The sequence below is a fragment of the Taudactylus pleione genome, unplaced genomic scaffold (genome assembly GCF_031769625.1).
Source record: "Taudactylus pleione unplaced genomic scaffold, aTauple2 ptg001066l, whole genome shotgun sequence".
NCBI lineage: Eukaryota > Metazoa > Chordata > Amphibia > Anura > Myobatrachidae > Taudactylus > Taudactylus pleione.
Window position 1 is genome coordinate 588,061 of NW_028285467.1, and position 22,419 is coordinate 610,479.

General features: G+C 56.7%; 1 protein-coding gene across 3 annotated transcripts in view; it reads left to right on the forward strand.

Moving 5' to 3' along the window:
* The window catches only part of LOC148453893 (uncharacterized), a 110,510-nt gene that overhangs the window by 9,975 nt on the left and 78,116 nt on the right, over positions 1–22,419 (forward strand). For all 3 annotated transcript variants that reach the window (XM_088461551.1, XM_088461552.1, XM_088461553.1), the window contains exons 2-4: positions 7,824–7,936; positions 9,408–9,534; positions 16,151–16,249. In XM_088461551.1, the coding sequence (XP_088317677.1) occupies positions 7,916–7,936; positions 9,408–9,534; positions 16,151–16,249 (247 nt within the window). In that variant the 5' untranslated portion in view covers positions 7,824–7,915. The remainder of the gene's footprint in view (positions 1–7,823; positions 7,937–9,407; positions 9,535–16,150; positions 16,250–22,419) is intronic.

Here is a 22,419-nt window from a genome sequence, read left to right on the forward strand (position 1 = left end):
AGCGTGTGTACGTGTGTGACGTCACCTTCTCCCTACAGCGCAGTGTACGTGTGTGACGTCACCTCCTCCCTACAGCGCAGCGTGTGTACGTGTGTGACGTCACCTCCTCCCTACAGCGCAGTGTCTGTACGTGTGTGACGTCACCTCCTCCCTACAGCGCAGTGTGTACGTGTGTGACGTCACCTCCTCCCTACAGCGCAGCGTGTGTACGTGTGTGACGTCACCTCCTCCCTACAGCGCAGTGTCTGTACGTGTGTGACGTCACCTCCTCCCTACAGCGCAGTGTGTACGTGTGTGACGTCACCTTCTCCCTACAGCGCAGTGTGTACGTGTGTGATGTCACCTCCCTACAGCGCAGTGTGTACGTGTGTGATGTCACCTCCCTACAGCGCAGTGTGTACGTGTGTGACGTCGCCTTCTCCCTACAGCGCAGCGTGTACGTGTGTGACGTCGCCTCCTCCCTACAGCGCAGCGTGTACGTGTGTGACGTCACCTCCTCCCTACAGCGCAGCGTGTACGTGTGTGACGTCACCTCCTCCCTACAGCGCAGCGTGTACGTGTGTGACGTCACCTCCCTACAGCGCAGCGTGTACGTGTGTGACGTCACCTTCTCCCTACAGCGCAGTGTGTGTACGTGTGTGACGTCACCTTCTCCCTACAGCGCAGCGTGTACGTGTGTGACGTCACCTTCTCCCTACAGCGCAGCGTGTACGTGTGTGACGTCACCTCCTCCCTACAGCGCAGTGTGTGTACGTGTGTGACGTCACCTCCTCCCTACAGCGCAGTGTGTGTACGTGTGTGACGTCACCTCCTCCCTACAGCGCAGCGTGTACGTGTGTGACGTCACCTCATCCCTACAGCGCAGCGTGTACGTGTGTGACGTCACCTCCTCCCTACAGCGCAGCGTGTGTACGTGTGTGACGTCACCTCCTCCCTACAGCGCAGCGTGTACGTGTGTGACGTCACCTCCTCCCTACAGCGCAGCGTGTACGTGTGTGACGTCACCTCCTCCCTACAGCGCAGCGTGTACGTGTGTGACGTCACCTCCTCCCTACAGCGCAGCGTGTACGTGTGTGACGTCACCTCCTCCCTACAGCGCAGCGTGTACGTGTGTGACGTCACCTTCTCCCTACTGCGCAGCGTGTACGTGTGTGACGTCACCTTCTCCCTACAGCGCAGCGTGTACGTGTGTGACGTCACCTCCTCCCTACAGCGCAGCGTGTACGTGTGTGACGTCACCTCCTCCCTACAGCGCAGCGTGTACGTGTGTGACGTCACCTCCTCCCTACAGCGCAGCGTGTACGTGTGTGACGTCACCTCCTCCCTACAGCGCAGCGTGTACGTGTGTGACGTCACCTCCTCCCTACAGCGCAGCGTGTACGTGTGTGACGTCACCTCCTCCCTACAGCGCAGCGTGTACGTGTGTGACGTCACCTCCTCCCTACAGCGCAGCGTGTACGTGTGTGACGTCACCTCCCTACAGCGCAGCGTGTACGTGTGTGACGTCACCTCCTCCCTACAGCGCAGCGTGTACGTGTGTGACGTCACCTCCTCCCTACAGCGCAGCGTGTACGTGTGTGACGTCACCTCCTCCCTACAGCGCAGTGTGTACGTGTGTGACGTCACCTCCTCCCTACAGCGCAGCGTGTACGTGTGTGATGTCACCTTCTCCCTACAGCGCAGCGTGTACGTGTGATGTCACCTTCTCCCTACTGCGCAGCGTGTACGTGTGTGACGTCACCTCCTCCCTAAAGCGCAGCGTGTACGTGTGTGATGTCACCTTCTCCCTACAGCGCAGCGTGTACGTGTGATGTCACCTTCTCCCTACTGCGCAGCGTGTACGTGTGTGACGTCACCTCCTCCCTAAAGCGCAGCGTGTACGTGTGTGACGTCACCTTCTCCCTACTGCGCAGCGTGTACGTGTGTGACGTCACCTTCTCCCTACAGCGCAGCGTGTACGTGTGTGACGTCACCTTCTCCCTACAGCGCAGTGTGTACGTGTGTGACGTCACCTCCTCCCTACAGCGCAGTGTGTACGTGTGTGACGTCACCTCCTCCCTACAGCGCAGTGTGTGTACGTGTGTGACGTCACCTTCTCCCTACAGCGCAGCGTGTACGTGTGTGACGTCACCTCCTCCCTACAGCGCAGCGTGTACGTGTGTGACGTCACCTCCCTACAGCGCAGCGTGTACGTGTGTGACGTCACCTCCCTACAGCGCAGCGTGTATGTGTGTGACGTCACCTCCCTACAGCGCAGTGTGTACGTGTGTGACGTCACCTTCTCCCTACAGCGCAGCGTGTACGTGTGTGACGTCACCTTCTCCCTACAGCGCAGCGTGTACGTGTGTGACGTCACCTCCTCCCTACAGCGCAGCGTGTACGTGTGTGACGTCACCTCCCTACAGCGCAGCGTGTACGTGTGACGTCACCTCCTCCCTACAGCGCAGCGTGTACGTGTGTGACGTCACCTCATCCCTACAGCGCAGCGTGTACGTGTGTGACGTCACCTCCTCCCTACAGTGCAGCGTGTACGTGTGTGACGTCACCTCCCTACAGCGCAGTGTGTACGTGTGTGACGTCACCTTCTCCCTACAGCGCAGTGTGTACGTGTGTGACGTCACCTTCTCCCTACAGCGCAGTGTGTACGTGTGTGATGTCACCTCCTCCCTACAGCGCAGTGTGTACGTGTGTGACGTCACATTCTCCCTACAGCGCAGCGTGTACGTGTGTGACGTCACCTCCCTACAGCGCAGCGTGTACGTGTGTGACGTCACCTCCCTACAGCGCAGCGTGTACGTGTGTGACGTCACCTCCTCCCTACAGCGCAGCGTGTACGTGTGTGACGTCACCTCCTCCCTACAGCGCAGCGTGTACGTGTGTGACGTCACCTCCTCCCTACAGCGCAGTGTGTACGTGTGTGACGTCACCTCCTCCCTACAGCGCAGTGTGTACGTGTGTGACGTCACCTCCTCCCTACAGCGCAGTGTGTACGTGTGTGACGTCACCTCCTCCCTACAGCGCAGCGTGTACGTGTGTGATGTCACCTTCTCCCTACAGCGCTGCGTGTACGTGTGATGTCACCTTCTCCCTACTGCGCAGCGTGTACGTGTGTGACGTCACCTCCTCCCTACAGCGCAGCGTGTACGTGTGTGACGTCACCTTCTCCCTACTGCGCAGCGTGTACGTGTGTGACGTCACCTTCTCCCTACAGCGCAGCGTGTACGTGTGTGACGTCACCTCCTCCCTACAGCGCAGCGTGTACGTGTGTGACGTCACCTTCTCCCTACAGCGCAGTGTGTACGTGTGTGACGTCACCTCCTCCCTACAGCGTAGTGTGTGTACGTGTGTGACGTCACCTTCTCCCTACAGCGCAGTGTGTGCGTGTGTGACGTCACCTTCTCCCTACAGCGCAACCTCCTCCCTACAGCGCAGCGTGTACGTGTGTGATGTCACCTCCCTACAGCGCAGCGTGTACGTGTGTGACGTCACCTCCCTACAGCGCAGTGTGTACGTGTGTGACGTCACCTCCTCCCTACAGCGCAGCGTGTGTACGTGTGACGTCACCTTCTCCCTACAGCGCAGTGTGTACGTGTATGACGTCACCTCCCTACAGCGCAGTGTGTTCGTGTGTGACGTCACCTTCTCCCTACAGCGCAGCGTGTACGTGTGACGTCACCTCCCTACAGCGCAGCGTATGTACGTGTGTGACGTCACCTCCTCCCTACAGCGCAGCGTGTGTACGTGTGTGACGTCACCTTCTCCCTACAGCGCAGTGTGTACGTGTGTGACGTCACCTCCCTACAGCGCAGTGTGTACGTGTGTGACGTCACTTTCTCCCTACAGCGCAGTGTGTACGTGTGTGACGTCACCTCCTCCCTACAGTGCAGTGTGTGTACTTGTGTGACGTCACCTTCTCCCTACAGCGCAGTGTGTACGTGTGTGACGTCACCTCCTCGCTACAGCGCAGTGTGTACGTGTGTGACGTCACCTCCCTACAGCGCAGTGTGTACGTGTGACCTCACCTTCTCCCTACAGCGCAGTGTGTACGTGTGTGACCTCACCTTCTCCCTACAGCGCAGCGTGTACGTGTGACGTCACCTCCCTACAGCGCAGCGTGTGTACGTGTGTGACGTCACCTCCTCCCTACAGTGCAGTTTGTGTACGTGTGTGACGTCACCTCCTCCCTACAGTGCAGTGTGTGTACGTGTGTGACGTCACCTCCTCCCTACAGCGCAGCGTGTACGTGTGTGACGTCACCTCCTCCCTACAGTGCAGTGTGTGTACGTGTGTGACGTCACCTCCTCCCTACAGCGCAGTGTGTGTACGTGTGTGACGTCACCTCCTCCCTACAGCGCAGTGTGTGTACGTGTGTGACGTCACCTCCTCCCTACAGTGCAGTGTGTGTACGTGTGTGACGTCACCTCCTCCCTACAGCGCAGCTTGTACGTGTGTGACGTCACCTCCTCCCTACAGCGCAGTGTGTGTACGTGTGTGACGTCACCTCCTCCCTACAGCGCAGTGTGTACGTGTGTGACGTCACCTTCTCCCTACAGCGCAGTGTGTACGTGTGTGACGTCACCTTCTCCCTACAGCGCAGTGTGTACGTGTGTGACGTCACCTCCTCCCTACAGCGCAGTGTGTACGTGTGTGACGTCACCTTCTCCCTACAGCGCAGTGTGTACGTGTGTGACGTCACCTCCTCCCTACAGCGCAGTGTGTGTACGTGTGGGATGTCACCTCCCTACAGCGCAGTGTGTGCGTGTGTGACGTCACCTCCTCCCTACAGCGCAGTGTGTACGTGTGTGACGTCACCTTCTCCCTACAGCGCAGTGTGTACGTGTGTGACGTCACCTCCTCCCTACAGCGCAGTGTGTGTACGTGTGTGATGTCACCTTCTCCCTATAGCGCAGTGTGTACGTGTGTGACGTCACCTCCTCCCTACAGCGTAGTGTGTGTACGTGTGTGATGTCACCTTCTCCCTACAGCGCAGTGTGTGCGTGTGTGACGTCACCTCCTCCCTACAGCGCAGTGTGTACGTGTGTGACGTCACCTCCTCCCTACAGCGCAGTGTGTACGTGTGTGACGTCACCTCCTCCCTACAGCGCAGTGTGTACGTGTGTGACGTCACCTCCTCCCTACAGCGCAGTGTGTACGTGTGACGTCACCTCCTCCCTACAGCGCAGTGTGTACGTGTGTGACGTCACCTCCCTACAGCGCAGTGTGTACGTGTGTGACCTCACCTTCTCCCTATAGCGCAGTGTGTACGTGTGTGACGTCACCTCCTCCCTACAGCGTAGTGTGTGTACGTGTGTGATGTCACCTTCTCCCTACAGCGCAGTGTGTGCGTGTGTGACGTCACCTTCTCCCTACAGCGCAGTGTGTACGTGTGTGACGTCACCTCCTCCCTACAGCGCAGTGTGTACGTGTGTGACGTCACCTCCTCCCTACAGCGCAGTGTGTACGTGTGTGACGTCACCTCCTCCCTACAGCGCAGTGTGTACGTGTGACGTCACCTCCTCCCTACAGCGCAGTGTGTACGTGTGTGACGTCACCTCCCTACAGCGCAGTGTGTACGTGTGTGACCTCACCTCCTCCCTACAGCGCAGTGTGTGTACGTGTGTGATGTCACCTTCTCCCTATAGCGCAGTGTGTACGTGTGTGACGTCACCTCCTCCCTACAGCGTAGTGTGTGTACGTGTGTGATGTCACCTTCTCCCTACAGCGCAGTGTGTGCGTGTGTGACGTCACCTTCTCCCTACAGCGCAGTGTGTACGTGTGTGACGTCACCTCCTCCCTACAGCGCAGTGTGTACGTGTGTGACGTCACCTCCTCCCTACAGCGCAGTGTGTACGTGTGTGACGTCACCTCCTCCCTACAGCGCAGTGTGTACGTGTGACGTCACCTCCTCCCTACAGCGCAGTGTGTACGTGTGTGACGTCACCTCCCTACAGCGCAGTGTGTACGTGTGTGACCTCACCTCCTCCCTACAGCGCAGCGTGTGTACGTGTGTGACGTCACCTCCTCCCTACAGCGCAGCGTGTGTACGTGTGTGACGTCACCTCCTCCCTACAGCGCAGTGTGTGTACGTGTGTGACGTCACCTCCCTACAGCGCAGCGTGTACGTTTGTGACGTCACCTCCCTACAGCGCAGTGTGTACGTGTGTGACGTCACCTCCTCCCTACAGCGCAGCGTGTGTACGTGTGTGACGTCACCTTCTCCCTACAGCGCAGTGTGTACGTGTATGACGTCACCTCCCTACAGCGCAGTGTGTTCGTGTGTGACGTCACCTCCCTACAGCGCAGCGTGTACGTGTGACGTCACCTCCCTACAGCGCAGCGTGTGTACGTGTGTGACGTCACCTCCTCCCTACAGCGCAGCGTGTGTACGTGTGTGAAGTCACCTTCTCCCTACAGCGCAGTGTGTACGTGTGTGACGTCACCTCCCTACAGCGCAGTGTGTACGTGTGTGACGTCACTTTCTCCCTACAGTGCAGTGTGTACGTGTGTGACGTCACCTTCTCCCTACAGTACAGTGTGTGTACTTGTGTGACGTCACCTTCTCCCTACAGTGCAGTGTGTACGTGTGTGATGTCACCTCCTCGCTACAGCGCAGTGTGTACGTGTGTGACGTCACCTCCCTACAGCGCAGTGTGTGACGTCACCTCCTCCCTACAGCGCAGTGTGTACGTGTGTGACCTCACCTTCTCCCTACAGCGCAGCGTGAACGTGTGACGTCACCTCCCTACAGCGCAGCGTGTGTACGTGTGTGACGTCACCTCCTCCCTACAGCGCAGCGTGTGTACGTGTGTGACCTCACCTTCTCCCTACAGCGCAGCGTGTACGTGTGTGACGTCACCTCCTCCCTACAGCGCAGTGTGTACGTGTGTGACCTCACCTTCTCCCTACAGCGCAGCGTGTACGTGTGTGACGTCACCTTCTCCCTACTGCGCAGTGTGTACGTGTGTGACGTCACCTCCTCCCTACAGCGCAGTGTGTACGTGTGTGACGTCACCTCCTCCCTACAGCGCAGTGTGTACGTGTGTGACGTCACCTCCTCCCTACAGCGCAGTGTGTACGTGTGTGACGTCACCTCCTCCCTACAGCGCAGTGTGTACGTGTGTGACGTCACCTCCTCCCTACAGCGCAGTGTGTACGTGTGTGATGTCACCTCCTCCCTACAGCGCAGTGTGTACGTGTGTGACGTCACCTCCCTACAGCGCAGCGTGTATACGTGTATGAGGCTGAGATAGCTGGAGACCGAGCCTATTGCTAATTAATAACCCAATATCTGCTGGAGTCAGACATGGAAACGCCGATCGCTGGGACTTGGAAACTTCTCATCACTATTGTGCACGATGACCCTGCTCCTAATCATGTCGTTAGCGAGACACGTTTCCATTTGCCTGTGCTTGGGTGGATCTGGGCTGCAACGGGGCGTACTCGTGTGGGCTAGGTTCAGTCAGGGTGTCTTGGTTAAACATACGGCCTAATAGTAGTTGTGCGGGCTTGCATGTCGGCTGGTGCACGTATGCGCCTATAATGACAGATGATGGCCATTAGCGTCCTGATAAAAGCGGCCTTGTCGCAGAGTTAGCCAGCAACTCTATACCAGCAATGGATATTGTGTTCAGCTCGGCGTCAACCCCAAAGCCGCTTCCTGAGCGCGCAGAGAGAGTGACGTCTCAAATCGCGCAAGTCCCCAAACCACTAAGTTCCCATGACGTTCTCCTTGGCACGCCCTACTGCTGCGCTGATCTTGGTGGCCTAGTGGTGAATGCCGGGTGTTGGGTAATCACGTGCTGAATTCTGGTCTCTTCCTTTAGGTCACTGAGGCGTTACAGCCGGTCCGGACTTTCGTATCTGCCGCTGTGAATGTCGCTGCTCTCCGCCAGTTCCGTGAGAAGGAGTCTGCAACATGTCCGCCCACAAGTATCCGGTTAGTAAACCTCTTCTGTCGTGGGACTTTGCGCAGAAGTGCGGGACAAGCTCTTGGCCAATCAGACTTTATTTTATGTTTTTTAAAGTACACGGCAGACTGGCAGCAATGGGCAGCGCGTGGTTTTCATTGTCTTTCACAGAGACTCCTTTATGGGAGTTTGGGTCTAGCAGTGTGAGTGTAGTGTATGAGTGCGTGCATGTGTGAGAGTAGTGTGTGAGTGAGTACAGCGTTGTGAGTGCGTGCATGTGTGAGTGTAGTGTGTGAGTGTAGTGTGAGTGCGTGCATGAGTGAGTGAGTGCAGCAGTGTGAGTGAGTGCAGCAGTGTGAGTGTAGTGTGTGAGTGCGTGCAGCGTTGTGAGTGTAGTGAGTGAGTGCAGCAGTGTGAGTGTAGTGTGTGAGTGCGTGCATGAGTGAGTGCAGCAGTGTGAATGTAGTGTGTGAGTGAGTGCAGCAGTGTGAGTGTAGTTTGTGAGTGCGTGCAGCGTTGTGTGTGAGTGCGTGCATGTGTGAGTGCGTGCAGCGGTGTGAGTGAGTGTAGTGTGAGAGTGCGTGCATGTGTGAGTGTGGTGAGTGAGTGCAGCAGTGTGAGTGTAGTGTGTGAGTGCGTGCATGAGTGAGTGCAGCAGTGTGAGTGAGTGCAGCAGTGTGAGTGTAGTTTGTGAGTGCGTGCATGTGTGAGAGTGCAGCAGTGTGAGTGTAGTGTGTGAGTGAGTGCAGCGGTGTGAGTGCAGCAGTGTGAGTGTAGTGTGTGTGTGAGTGCAGCGGTGTGAGTGAGTGCAGCGGTGTGAGTGAGTGCAGCAGTGTGAGTGTAGTGTGTGAGTGCAGCAGTGTGAGTGTAGTGTGTGAGTGAGTGCAGCGGTGTGAGTGTAGTGTGTGAGTGAGTGCAGCGGTGTGAGTGTAGTGTGTGAGTGAGTGCAGCAGTGTGAGTGTGCAGCAGTGTGAGTGTAGTGTGTGAGTGAGTGCAGCAGTGTGAGTGAGTGCAGCAGTGTGAGTGTAGTGTGTGAGTGCAGCAGTGTGAGTGTAGTGTGTGAGTGAGTGCAGCAGTGTGAGTGAGTGCAGCAGTGTGAGTGCAGTGTGAGTGTGCAGCGGTGTGAGTGCAGCAGTGTGAGTGTAGTGTGTGAGTGAGTGCAGCAGTGTGAGTGAGTGCAGCAGTGTGAGTGAGTGCAGCAGTGTGAGTGTAGTGTGTGAGTGCAGCAGTGTGAGTGAGTGCAGCAGTGTGAGTGAGTGCAGCAGTGTGAGTGAGTGCAGCAGTGTGAGTGTAGTGTGTGAGTGCAGCAGTGTGAGTGTAGTGTGTGAGTGAGTGCAGCAGTGTGAGTGTAGTGTGTGAGTGCGTGTGAGTCAGTCTTCATCCTTTGTGCTGGTGTCTGACCAGTGAGCAGAGAGTTATGAGCCATAGGGACAGTTCCCGGCTAGATGTATATCAGGGATTACATAGATCCCAGCACTGAGCCTCCTGTTTCCTCCACAGGTGTCGGTGACTTTCCATGACGTGGCGGCCTGCTTCTCCGCTGAGGAGTGGGGGGTGTTGGAGGACTGGCAGAAAGAGCTGTATAAGAAGGTGATGCGGGACATCCATTCTTCACTCGAGGCAATGGGTAAGTGACCAGCCATGTCTATAACAGCCATTTACATCTATTGTACTTCATTCTCATATACTAACTGCTTCACATGGCCTATATACTATGTCATCAACTCATCACGTGGCCTCTGGTGACTTCATCAGGCGGCCTCTGGTAGCTGCGTCAGGCGGCCTCTGGTAGCTGCGTCAGGCGGCCTCTGGTAGCTGCATTACATGACCTCCGCAACACGCATGTAATACTAAAGCACTGCCCATAGATAAGCTGGATACACACTGAGACAATGTGTGCAGAACGATATGGCGGCCAATGGGCCGACACAACGTATCCTGGGTACACATTGGAACGATGTAATGAACGACGGAACGATCCCTGGTTTTGTCCTTCATTAAAATGCACGGAGCCGCAAGCGTTGTCATCAAGTTTGATAAGCAGCACATCAAACCTGACTACATCGCATGCAACCGCGGCAGCGCGCATATCGTGCATATACTCTGCATGATATGTCGTTCCGATTTAGCAAAATCATTACGACATGGTCTCAGTGTGTACCCGGCGCAACTCGTCGCTGGACCTCGGGCAACTCGTCGCTGGACCTCGGGCAACTCGTCGCTGGACCTCGGGCAACTCGTCGCTGGACCTCGGGCAACTCGTCGCTGGACCTCGGGCAACTCGTCGCTGGACCTCGGGCAACTCGTCGCTGGACCTCGGGCAACTCGTCGCTGGACCTCGGGCAACTCGTCGCTGGACCTCGGGCAACTCGTCGCTGGACCTCGAGCAACTCATCACCCGTCCTTAGATAACAGAGGTCTGAACGACGGTGTCTGCCAATAGCAGGGATGTGTTATGTTATGGTCATAATGTGGACATTGTGTAGGTGGACAGTCGGCATGTCAACTTATTCTACAGTTAGAACACTAGCCACAACCTAACCCTGTATTGTCGACAGTCACAATATCAACGTAATGACCATGTTGACATGTACTGAATATAAACAATGGCGTGACGATCGTCTCCCTGTACAGAAGAGGTTGCCGTGTTTCCGGTTGGAAGGTATAACGCACCTGGATATAACGGCGTCACCGCATATAACTGAACATGCTGCAAACTAATGTCGCATTTGGATAACCCAAAATGTAGCTTTGTCTGGAGTGGAAGCAGCAGCTCCATTGTTACTGCACCTACAGTGTGCCGCCTGCTGTGCTACAGGCGGGAGGCTGTACAGTGTGCCGCCTGCTGTGCTACAGGTGGGAGGCTGTACAGTGTGCCGCCTGCTGTGCTACAGGCGGGAGGCTGTACAGTGTGCTGCTTGCTGTGCTACTGGCGGGAGGCTGTACAGTGTGCTGCTAGCTGTGCTAGAGACCAGGAGGCTGTACAGTGTGCTGCTAGCTGTGCTACAGGCGGGAGGCTGTACAGTGTGCTGCTAGCTGTGCTACAGGCGGGATGCTGTACAGTGTGCCGCCTGCTGTGCTACAGGCGGGAGGCTGTACAGTGTGCTGCTTGCTGTGCTACAGGCGGGAGGCTGTACAGTGTGCTGCTAGCTGTGCTAGAGACCAGGAGGCTGTACAGTGTGCTGCTAGCTGTGCTAGAGACCAGGAGGCTGTACAGTGTGCTGCTAGCTGTGCTACAGGCTGGAGACTGTACAGTGTGCTGCTAGCTGTGCTACAGGTGGGAGGCTGTACAGTGTGCTGCTAGCTGTGCTACAGGCGGGAGGCTGTACAGTGTGCTGCTAGCTGTGCTACAGGCGGGAGGCTGTACAGTGTGCTGCTAGCTGTGCTAGAGACCAGGAGGCTGTACAGTGTGCTGCTAGCTGTGCTACAGGCGGGAGGCTGTACAGTGTACTGCTAGCTGTGCTACAGGCTGGAGGCTGTACAGTGTGCTGCTAGCTGTGCTACAGGTGGGAGGCTGTACAGTGTGCTGCTAGCTGTGCTACAGGCGGGAGGCTGTACAGTGTGCTGCTAGCTGTGCTACAGGCGGGAGGCTGTACAGTGTGCTGCTAGCTGTGCTACAGGCGGGAGGCTGTACAGTGTGCTGCTAGCTGTGCTACAGGCGGGAGGCTGTACAGTGTGCTGCCTGCTGTGCTACAGGCGGGAGGCTGTACAGTGTGCTGCTAGCTGTGCTACAGGCGGGAGGCTGTACAGTGTGCTGCCTGCTGTGCTACAGGCGGGAGGCTGTACAGTGTGCTGCTTGCTGTGCTACAGGCGGGAGGCTGTACAGTGTGCTGCTAGCTGTGCTAGAGACCAGGAGGCTGTACAGTGTGCTGCTAGCTGTGCTACAGGCGGGAGGCTGTACAGTGTGCTGCTAGCTGTGCTACAGGCGGGAGGCTGTACAGTGTGCTGCTTGCTGTGCTACAGGCGGGAGGCTGTACAGTGTGCTGCTAGCTGTGCTAGAGACCAGGAGGCTGTACAGTGTGCTGCTAGCTGTGCTACAGGCGGGAGGCTGTACAGTGTGCTGCTAGCTGTGCTACAGGCGGGAGGCTGTACAGTGTGCTGCCTGCTGTGCTACAGGCGGGAGGCTGTACAGTGTGCTGCCTGCTGTGCTACAGGCGGGAGGCTGTACAGTGTGCTGCCTGCTGTGCTACAGGCGGGAGGCTGTACAGTGTGCTGCCTGCTGTGCTACAGGCGGGAGGCTGTACAGTGTGCTGCCTGCTGTGCTACAGGCGGGAGGCTGTACAGTGTGCTGCCTGCTGTGCTACAGGCGGGAGGCTGTACAGTGTGCTGCCTGCTGTGCTACAGGCGGGAGGCTGTACAGTGTGCTGCCTGCTGTGCTACAGGCGGGAGGCTGTACAGTGTGCTGCCTGCTGTGCTACAGGCGGGAGGCTGTACAGTGTGCTGCCTGCTGTGCTACAGGCGGGAGGCTGTACAGTGTGCTGCCTGCTGTGCTACAGGCGGGAGGCTGTACAGTGTGCTGCCTGCTGTGCTACAGGCGGGAGGCTGTACAGTGTGCTGCCTGCTGTGCTACAGGCGGGAGGCTGTACAGTGTGCTGCCTGCTGTGCTACAGGCGGGAGGCTGTACAGTGTGCTGCCAGCTGTGCTACAGGCGGGAGGCTGTACAGTGTGCTGCCAGCTGTGCTACAGGCGGGAGGCTGTACAGTGTGCTGCCAGCTGTGCTACAGGCGGGAGGCTGTACAGTGTGCTGCCAGCTGTGCTACAGGCGGGAGGCTGTACAGTGTGCTGCCAGCTGTGCTACAGGCGGGAGGCTGTACAGTGTGCTGCCAGCTGTGCTACAGGCGGGAGGCTGTACAGTGTGCTGCCAGCTGTGCTACAGGCGGGAGGCTGTACAGTGTGCTGCCAGCTGTGCTACAGGCGGGAGGCTGTACAGTGTGCTGCCAGCTGTGCTACAGGCGGGAGGCTGTACAGTGTGCTGCCAGCTGTGCTACAGGCGGGAGGCTGTACAGTGTGCTGCCAGCTGTGCTACAGGCGGGAGGCTGTACAGTGTGCTGCCAGCTGTGCTACAGGCGGGAGGCTGTACAGTGTGCTGCCTGCTGTGCTACAGGCGGGAGGCTGTACAGTGTGCTGCCTGCTGTGCTACAGGCGGGAGGCTGTACAGTGTGCTGCCTGCTGTGCTACAGGCGGGAGGCTGTACAGTGTGCTGCCTGCTGTGCTACAGGCGGGAGGCTGTACAGTGTGCTGCCTGCTGTGCTACAGGCGGGAGGCTGTACAGTGTGCTGCCTGCTGTGCTACAGGCGGGAGGCTGTACAGTGTGCTGCCTGCTGTGCTACAGGCGGGAGGCTGTACAGTGTGCTGCCTGCTGTGCTACAGGCGGGAGGCTGTACAGTGTGCTGCCTGCTGTGCTACAGGCGGGAGGCTGTACAGTGTGCTGCCTGCTGTGCTACAGGCGGGAGGCTGTACAGTGTGCTGCCTGCTGTGCTACAGGCGGGAGGCTGTACAGTGTGCTGCCTGCTGTGCTACAGGCGGGAGGCTGTACAGTGTGCTGCCTGCTGTGCTACAGGCGGGAGGCTGTACAGTGTGCTGCCTGCTGTGCTACAGGCGGGAGGCTGTACAGTGTGCTGCCTGCTGTGCTACAGGCGGGAGGCTGTACAGTGTGCTGCCTGCTGTGCTACAGGCGGGAGGCTGTACAGTGTGCTGCCTGCTGTGCTACAGGCGGGAGGCTGTACAGTGTGCTGCCTGCTGTGCTACAGGCGGGAGGCTGTACAGTGTGCTGCCTGCTGTGCTACAGGCGGGAGGCTGTACAGTGTGCTGCCTGCTGTGCTACAGGCGGGAGGCTGTACAGTGTGCTGCCTGCTGTGCTACAGGCGGGAGGCTGTACAGTGTGCTGCCAGCTGTGCTACAGGCGGGAGGCTGTACAGTGTGCTGCCAGCTGTGCTACAGGCGGGAGGCTGTACAGTGTGCTGCCAGCTGTGCTACAGGCGGGAGGCTGTACAGTGTGCTGCCAGCTGTGCTACAGACCGGAGGCTGTACAGTGTGCTGCCAGCTGTGCTACAGACCGGAGGCTGTACAGTGTGCTGCCAGCTGTGCTAGAGACCGGAGGCTGTACAGTGTGCTGCTAGCTGTGCTACAGGCGGGAGGCTGGTCAGTGTGCTGCTTGCTGTGCTACAGGCGGGAGGTTGTACAGTGTGCTGCTTGCTGTGCTAGAGACCGGAGGCTGTATAGTGTGCTGCTAGCTGTGCTACAGGCGGGAGGCTGTACAGTGTGCTGCCTGCTGTGCTAGAGACCGTGGCTCTACAGTGTGCTGCTTGCTGTGCTAGAGACGGGAGGCTGTACAGTGTGCTAACTGTGCTACAGGCGGGAGGCTGTACAGAGTGCTGCTTGCTGTGCTAGAGACCAGGAGGCTGTACAGTGCGCTGCTTGCTGTGCTAGAGACCGGAGGCTGTACAGTGCGCTGTTTGCTGTGCTACAGGCCGGAGGCTCTACAGTGCGCTGCTTGCTGTGCTACAGGCGGGAGGCTGTACAGTGTGCTGCTTGCTGTGCTACAGGCCGGAGGCTGTACAGTGTGCTGCTTGCTTTGCTACAGGCGGGAGGCTGTATAGTGCACTACCTACTGCTTGCTGTTCTACAGACGGGAGGCTGTACAGAATGCAGAGCCTCTGCTTATGCAAAAATGAGGCTATGCATACAGCAGAGCCTCCACTATAGTAAGAAAGAGGCTGATCCCTCCTCTATATGTAGGAGCCAGGGAGCATACTGCTCACGTCAGTGTGCAGCCACTGACTATGGTGCTCTGGAGGCTGGGAGGGTGTCGCTGTCCTGCGCTGTCAGTCTGCTGCCAGATTTGGTGCTCTGGAGACTGGGAGAGTGTCGCTGTCCTGCGCTGTCAGTGTGCGGCCAGGATTGGTGCTCTGGAGACTGGGAGAGTGTCGCTGTCCTGCGCTGTCAGTGTGCGGCCAGGATTGGTGCTCTGGAGGCTGGGAGGGTGTCGCTGTCCTGCGCTGTCAGTCTGCGGCCCGGATTGGTGCTCTGGAGGCCGGGAGGGTGTCGCTGTCCTGCGCTGTCAGTGTGCTGCCCGGATTGGTTCTCTGGAGACTGGGAGAGTGTCGCTGTCCTGCGCTGTCAGTGTGCGGCCAGGATTGGTGCTCTGGAGGCTGGGAGGGTGTCGCTGTCCTGCGCTGTCAGTGTGCGGCCAGGATTGGTACTCGGGAGACTGGGAGGGTGTCGCTGTCCTGCGCTGTCAGTCTGCGGCCCGGATTGGTGCTCTGGAGGCCGGGAGGGTGTCGCTGTCCTGCGCTGTCAGTGTGCTGCCCGGATTGGTTCTCTGGAGGCTGGGAGGGTGTCGCTGTCCTGCGCTGTCAGTCTGCGGCCCGGATTGGTGCTCTGGAGACTGGGAGGGTGTCGCTGTCCTGCGCTGTCAGTCTGCGGCCAGGATTGGTGCTCTGGAGGCTGGGAGGGTGTCGCTGTCCTGCGCTGTCAGTTTGCGGCCAGGATTGGTGCTCTGGAGGCTGGGAGGGTGTCGCTGTCCTGCGCTGTCAGTGTGCGGCCAGGATTGGAGCTCGGGAGGCTGGGAGGGTGTCTCTGTCCTGCGCTGTCAGTCTGCGGCCAGGATTGGTGCTCGGGAGGCTGGGAGGGTGTCGCTGTCAGTGTGCGGCAAGGATTGGAGCTCGGGAGGCTGGGAGGGTGTCGCTGTCCTGCTCTGTCAGTGTGTGGCCAGGATTGGAGCTCGGTAGGCTGGGAGGGTGTCGCTGTCCTGCGCTGTCAGTGTGCGGCCAGGTTTGGTGCTCTGGAGGCTGGGAGGGTGTCGCTGTCCTGCGCTGTCAGTGTGCGGCCAGGTTTGGAGCTCGGGAGGCTGGGAGGGTGTCGCTGTCCTGCGCTGTCAGTGTGCGGCCAGGATTGGAGCTCGGGAGGCTGGGAGGGTGTCGCTGTCCTGCGCTGTCAGTCTGCGGCCAGGTTTGGTGCTCTGGAGGCTGGGAGGGTGTCGCTGTCCTGCGCTGTCAGTGTGCGGCCAGGTTTGGAGCTCGGGAGGCTGGGAGGGTGTCGCTGTCCTGCGCTGTCAGTGTGCGGCCAGGATTGGAGCTCGGGAGGCTGGGAGGGTGTCGCTGTCCTGCGCTGTCAGTGTGCTGGTGATACAGTAGACAGACTCCAGCAGCGTAGTAATAAATGTTGTAACACCAGAGTGATAAAGTAGGGACTGTGCTGGGATATTACAGCGCATAGTAACTGCAGCTTTCTCTGTGCTTCAGGCTTTCAGATCCTCAACCCCGATGTTTTGTTCCGGATTAAGAAGGTGAAAGATCTGTACATCGAGGTCTGTGAGACGGACAGAGGCGTCACCGGTGCAGGTGAGAGTCCCTCCGTTCTGTGCAGTACTGCAGTGTCCTCTGTGCACCTGGGGACAGCCGTACGTCTGTATTAGTGGTCCTGCTAGGCCGTGGGCAGGGTGCGGGCATGGAGTTTCGTTGGGTGTGCGCTCCTGAAAAGGGGGCGTGACAGACCAGGGAGGGGCATGTCCTTTTGACACACCCCCAATTCCTCAAACTTTGGGGCGTGCTCAGCACTTACAGAGGTGCTGGGCTACTCCCAACCTCCCCCCTCATGGTAATAGAAGCAATAAGTATGCGCACGGCATCTATTCAACTGGTGGAGATCGGTCTTCCCAACTTTTCCCACCCGCGGGCAGCAGTGGTACAGGGCACTGCTAAAAGGGCAGGGCGCATTTTGCCCTTTAAAATTGCGCAAGGTGCGTCTTGCTAAAACAGCCTAGCGAGAACGCTGTGTAATGTGGCCTGTAGGCCCCTAACCTTTTATACAGTGGTAAGTGGCCACCCTTAGTGTCACAGGGGGTATGAGATAATAACAGTATGACCAGGAGCGGGCAGCAGCAGTGTTAGTGTCTATGTATATAGACTTATTGCTCAGTATCTGACAGATACAGGTTAGTCTCCCATTTCCCAAATGCTTGGGACCAGGAGCATTTCGGATTTTGGATTATTACGGTTTTTGGAATGCTTTCCGGGGTGAGGGTCCGGTGGGTGTCAAGGATGGGCCTAGCCTGTGCTACGGGGGGTCCAACGGGGGTTGCAGGGAGAGTCCAACGGGTGCTGCGTGTGTCTCGGGGGGGTCCGGCGGGTGTCGCGGGGGCGAGGGGAGGCGGCAGGTATCGCGGGAGTTCAGCTTATGCTGCCGGCAGAAGTCTGGCGTGTGGACCACACTAGTCATTGGCTGTTGAATACTAGCGATGTCAGACACCGATACTAGTGATGTCAGATCACGTCGGCTGACCAGAAATATTCCTGTTTTGTAGAATTACAGATATTGGAGATTCAGCCTATACAGACTTATAGTTTGGATCCTGCTCAGAAGAGCTTGCAATCTACAGTAGCAGGAGAACATTTAGCGATATAGGGCTAGACGTATCAAACCTTAGAGAGAGAGAGTTGGGAGCTGATTGGTTGGTACTTTATCTTCATCCACTTTATCTCTCTCCCAGGCTTTATACATACACCCCATAGTTACACATGATCTGTGGTTATTCTCATACCGAATTAGTCTGAGGCCGCCGTGTTACTGTGACGTCCGTTATGTTATGTACATGGGGTCACACCTGTGTGGTATATGGGCAGGAGCAGGGTGACAGTCATTATGTACATGGGGTCACACCTGTGTGGTATATGGGCAGGAGCAGGGTGACAGTAGGTATGTACATGGGGTCACACCTGTGTGGTATATGGGCAGGAGCAGGGTGACAGTCATTATGTACATGGGGTCACACCTGTGTGGTATACGGGCAGGAGCAGGGTGACAGTCATTATGTTCATGGGGTCACACCTGTGTGGTATACGGGCAGGAGCAGGGTGACAGTAGGTATGTACATGGGGTCACACCTGTGTGGTATATGGGCAGGAGCAGGGTGACAGTCACTATATACATGGGGTTACACCTGTGTGGTATACGGGCAGGAGCAGGGTGACAGTCATTATGTACATGGGGTCACACCTGTGTGGTATATGGGCAGGAGCAGGGTGACAGTCATTATGTACATGGGGTCACACCTGTGTGGTATACGGGCAGGAGCAGGGTGACAGTCATTATGTACATGGAGTCACACCTGTGTGGTATACGGGCAGGAGCAGGGTGACAGTCATTATGTACATGGGGTCACACCTGTGTGGTATATGGGCAGGAGCAGGGTGACAGTCATTATGTACATGGGGTCACACCTGTGTGGTATATGGGCAGGAGCAGGGTGACAGTAGGTATGTACATGGGGTCACACCTGTGTGGTATATGGGCAGGAGCAGGGTGACAGTCATTATGTACATGGGGTCACACCTGTGTGGTATACGGGCAGGAGCAGGGTGACAGTCACTATATACATGGGGTTACACCTGTGTGGTATACGGGCAGGAGCAGGGTGACAGTCATTATGTACATGGGGTCACACCTGTGTGGTATACGGGCAGGAGCAGGGTGACAGTAGGTATGTACATGGGGTCACACCTGTGTGGTATATGGGCAGGAGCAGGGTGACAGTCACTATATACATGGGGTTACACCTGTGTGGTATACGGGCAGGAGCAGGGTGACAGTCATTATGTACATTGGGTCACACCTGTGTGGTATATGGGCAGGAGCAGGGTGACAGTAGGTATGTACATGGGGTCACACCTGTGTGGTATATGGGCAGGAGCAGGGTGACAGTAGGTATGTACATGGGGTCACACCTGTGTGGTATATGGGCAGGAGCAGGGTGACAGTCATTATGTACATGGGGTCACACCTGTGTGGTATACGGGCAGGAGCAGGGTGACAGTCATTATGTACATGGGGTCACACCTGTGTGGTATATGGGCAGGAGCAGGGTGACAGTCATTATGTACATGGGGTCACACCTGTGTGGTATATGGGCAGGAGCAGGGTGACAGTCATTATGTACATGGGGTCACACCTGTGTGGTATACGGGCAGGAGCAGGGTGACAGTCATTATGTACATGGGGTCACACCTGTGTGGTATATGGGCAGGAGCAGGGTGACAGTAGGTATGTACATGGGGTCACACCTGTGTGGTACATGGCAGGAGCAGGGTGACAGTAGGTATGTACATGGGGTCACACCTGTGTGGTATACGGGCAGGAGCAGGGTGACAGTCATTATGTACATGGGGTCACACCTGTGTGGTATATGGGCAGGAGCAGGGTGACAGTCATTATGTACATGGGGTCACACCTGTGTGGTATACGGGCAGGAGCAGGGTGACAGTCATTATGTACATGGAGTCACACCTGTGTGGTATACGGGCAGGAGCAGGGTGACAGTCATTATGTACATGGGGTCACACCTGTGTGGTATACGGGCAGGAGCAGGGTGACAGTCATTATGTACATGGGGTCACACCTGTGTGGTATATGGGCAGGAGCAGGGTGACAGTCATTATGTACATGGGGTCACACCTGTGTGGTATATGGGCAGGAGCAGGGTGACAGTCATTATGTACATGGAGTCACACCTGTGTGGTATATGGGCAGGAGCAGGGTGACAGTCATTATGTTCATGGGGTCACACCTGTGTGGTATATGGGCAGGAGCAGGGTGACAGTAGGTATGTACATGGGTCACACCTGTGTGGTATATGGGCAGGAGCAGGGTGACAGTAGGTATGTACATGGGGTCACACCTGTGTGGTATACGGGCAGGAGCAGGGTGACAGTCATTATGTACATGGGGTCACACCTGTGTGGTATATGGGCAGGAGCAGGGTGACAGTAGGTATGTACATGGGGTCACACCTGTGTGGTATATGGGCAGGAGCAGGGTGACAGTCATTATGTACATGGGGTCACACCTGTGTGGTATACGGGCAGGAGCAGGGTGACAGTCATTATGTACATGGGGTCACACCTGTGTGGTTTATGGGCAGGAGCAGGGTGACAGTCATTATGTACATGGGGTCACACCTGTGTGGTATATGGGCAGGAGCAGGGTGACAGTCATTATGTACATGGGGTCACACCTGTGTGGTATATGGGCAGGAGCAGGGTGACAGTCATTATGTACATGGGGTCACACCTGTGTGGTATATGGGCAGGAGCAGGGTGACAGTAGGTATGTACATGGGGTCACACCTGTGTGGTACATGGCAGGAGCAGGGTGACAGTAGGTATGTACATGGGGTCACACCTGTGTGGTATACGGGCAGGAGCAGGGTGACAGTCATTATGTACATGGGGTCACACCTGTGTGGTATATGGGCAGGAGCAGGGTGACAGTCATTATCTACATGGGGTCACACCTGTGTGGTATATGGGCAGGAGCAGGGTGACAGTCTTTATGTACATGGGGTCACACCTGTGTGGAATATGGGCAGGAGCAGGGTGACAGTCATTATGTTCATGGGGTCACACCTGTGTGGTATATGGGCAGGAGCAGGGTGACAGTAGGTATGTACATGGGGTCACACCTGTGTGGTATATGGGCAGGAGCAGGGTGACAGTAGGTATGTACATGGGGTCACACCTGTGTGGTATACGGGCAGGAGCAGGGTGACAGTCATTATGTACATGGGGTCACACCTGTGTGGTATACGGGCAGGAGCAGGGTGACAGTCATTATGTACATGGGGTCACACCTGTGTGGTATATGGGCAGGAGCAGGGTGACAGTCATTATGTACATGGGGTCACACCTGTGTGGTATACGGGCAGGAGCAGGGTGACAGTCATTATGTACATGGGGTCACACCTGTGTGGTATATGGGCAGGAGCAGGGTGACAGTCATTATGTACATGGGGACACACCTGTGTGGTATATGGGCAGGAGCAGGGTGACAGTCATTATGTTCATGGGGTCACACCTGTGTGGTATATGGGCAGGAGCAGGGTGACAGTAGGTATGTACATGGGGTCACACCTGTGTGGTATATGGGCAGGAGCAGGGTGACAGTAGGTATGTACATGGGGTCACACCTGTGTGGTATACGGGCAGGAGCAGGGTGACAGTCATTATGTACATGGGGTCACACCTGTGTGGTATACGGGCAGGAGCAGGGTGACAGTCATTATGTACATGGGGTCACACCTGTGTGGTATATGGGCAGGAGCAGGGTGACAGTCATTATGTACATGGGGTCACACCTGTGTGGTATACGGGCAGGAGCAGGGTGACAGTCATTATGTACATGGGGTCACACCTGTGTGGTATATGGGCAGGAGCAGGGTGACAGTAGGTATGTACATGGGGTCACACCTGTGTGGTATACGGGCAGGAGCAGGGTGACAGTCATTATGTACATGGGGTCACACCTGTGTGGTATACGGGCAGAAGCAGGGTGACAGTAGGTATGTACATGGGGTCACACCTGTGTGGTATATGGGCAGGAGCAGAGTGACAGTCATTATGTACATGGGGTCACACCTGTGTGGTATACGGGCAGGAGCAGGGTGACAGTCATTATGTACATGGGGTCACACCTGTGTGGTATATGGGCAGGAGCAGGGTGACAGTCATTATGTACATGGGGTCACACCTGTGTGGTATACGGGCAGGAGCAGGGTGACAGTCATTATGTACATGGGGTCACACCTGTGTGGTATATGGGCAGGAGCAGGGTGACAGTAGGTATGTACATGGGGTCACACCTGTGTGGTATACGGGCAGGAGCAGGGTGACAGTCATTATGTACATGGGGTCACACCTGTGTAGTATACGGGCAGGAGCAGGGTGACAGTCACTATGTACATGGGGTCACACCTGTGTGGTATACGGGCAGGAGCAGGGTGACAGTCATTATGTACATGGGGTCACACCTGTGTGGTATACGGGCAGGAGCAGGGTGACAGTAGGTATGTACATGGGGTCACACCTGTGTGGTATACGGGCAGGAGCAGGGTGACAGTCACTATGTACATGGGGTCACACCTGTGTGGTATATGGGCAGGAGCAGGGTGACAGTAGGTATGTACATGGGGTCACACCTGTGTGGTATACGGGCAGGAGCAGGGTGACAGTCACTATGTACATGGGGTCACACCTGTGTGGTATACGGGCAGGAGCAGGGTGACAGTCATTATGTACATGGGGTCACACCTGTGTGGTATATGGGCAGGAGCAGGGTGACAGTCATTATGTACATGGGGTCACACCTGTGTGGTATACGGGCAGGAGCAGGGTGACAGTCATTATGTACATGGGGTCACACCTGTGTGGTATATGGGCAGGAGCAGGGTGACAGTCATTATGTACATGGGGTCACACCTGTCTGGTATATGGGCAGGAGCAGGGTGACAGTCATTATGTACATGGGGTCACACCTGTGTGGTATATGGGCAGGAGCAGGGTGACAGTAGGTATGTACATGGGGTCACACCTGTGTGGTATACGGGCAGGAGCAGGGTGACAGTCATTATGTACATGGGGTCACACCTGTGTGGTATACGGGCAGGAGCAGGGTGACAGTAGGTATGTACATGGGGTCACACCTGTGTGGTATACGGGCAGGAGCAGGGTGACAGTCATTA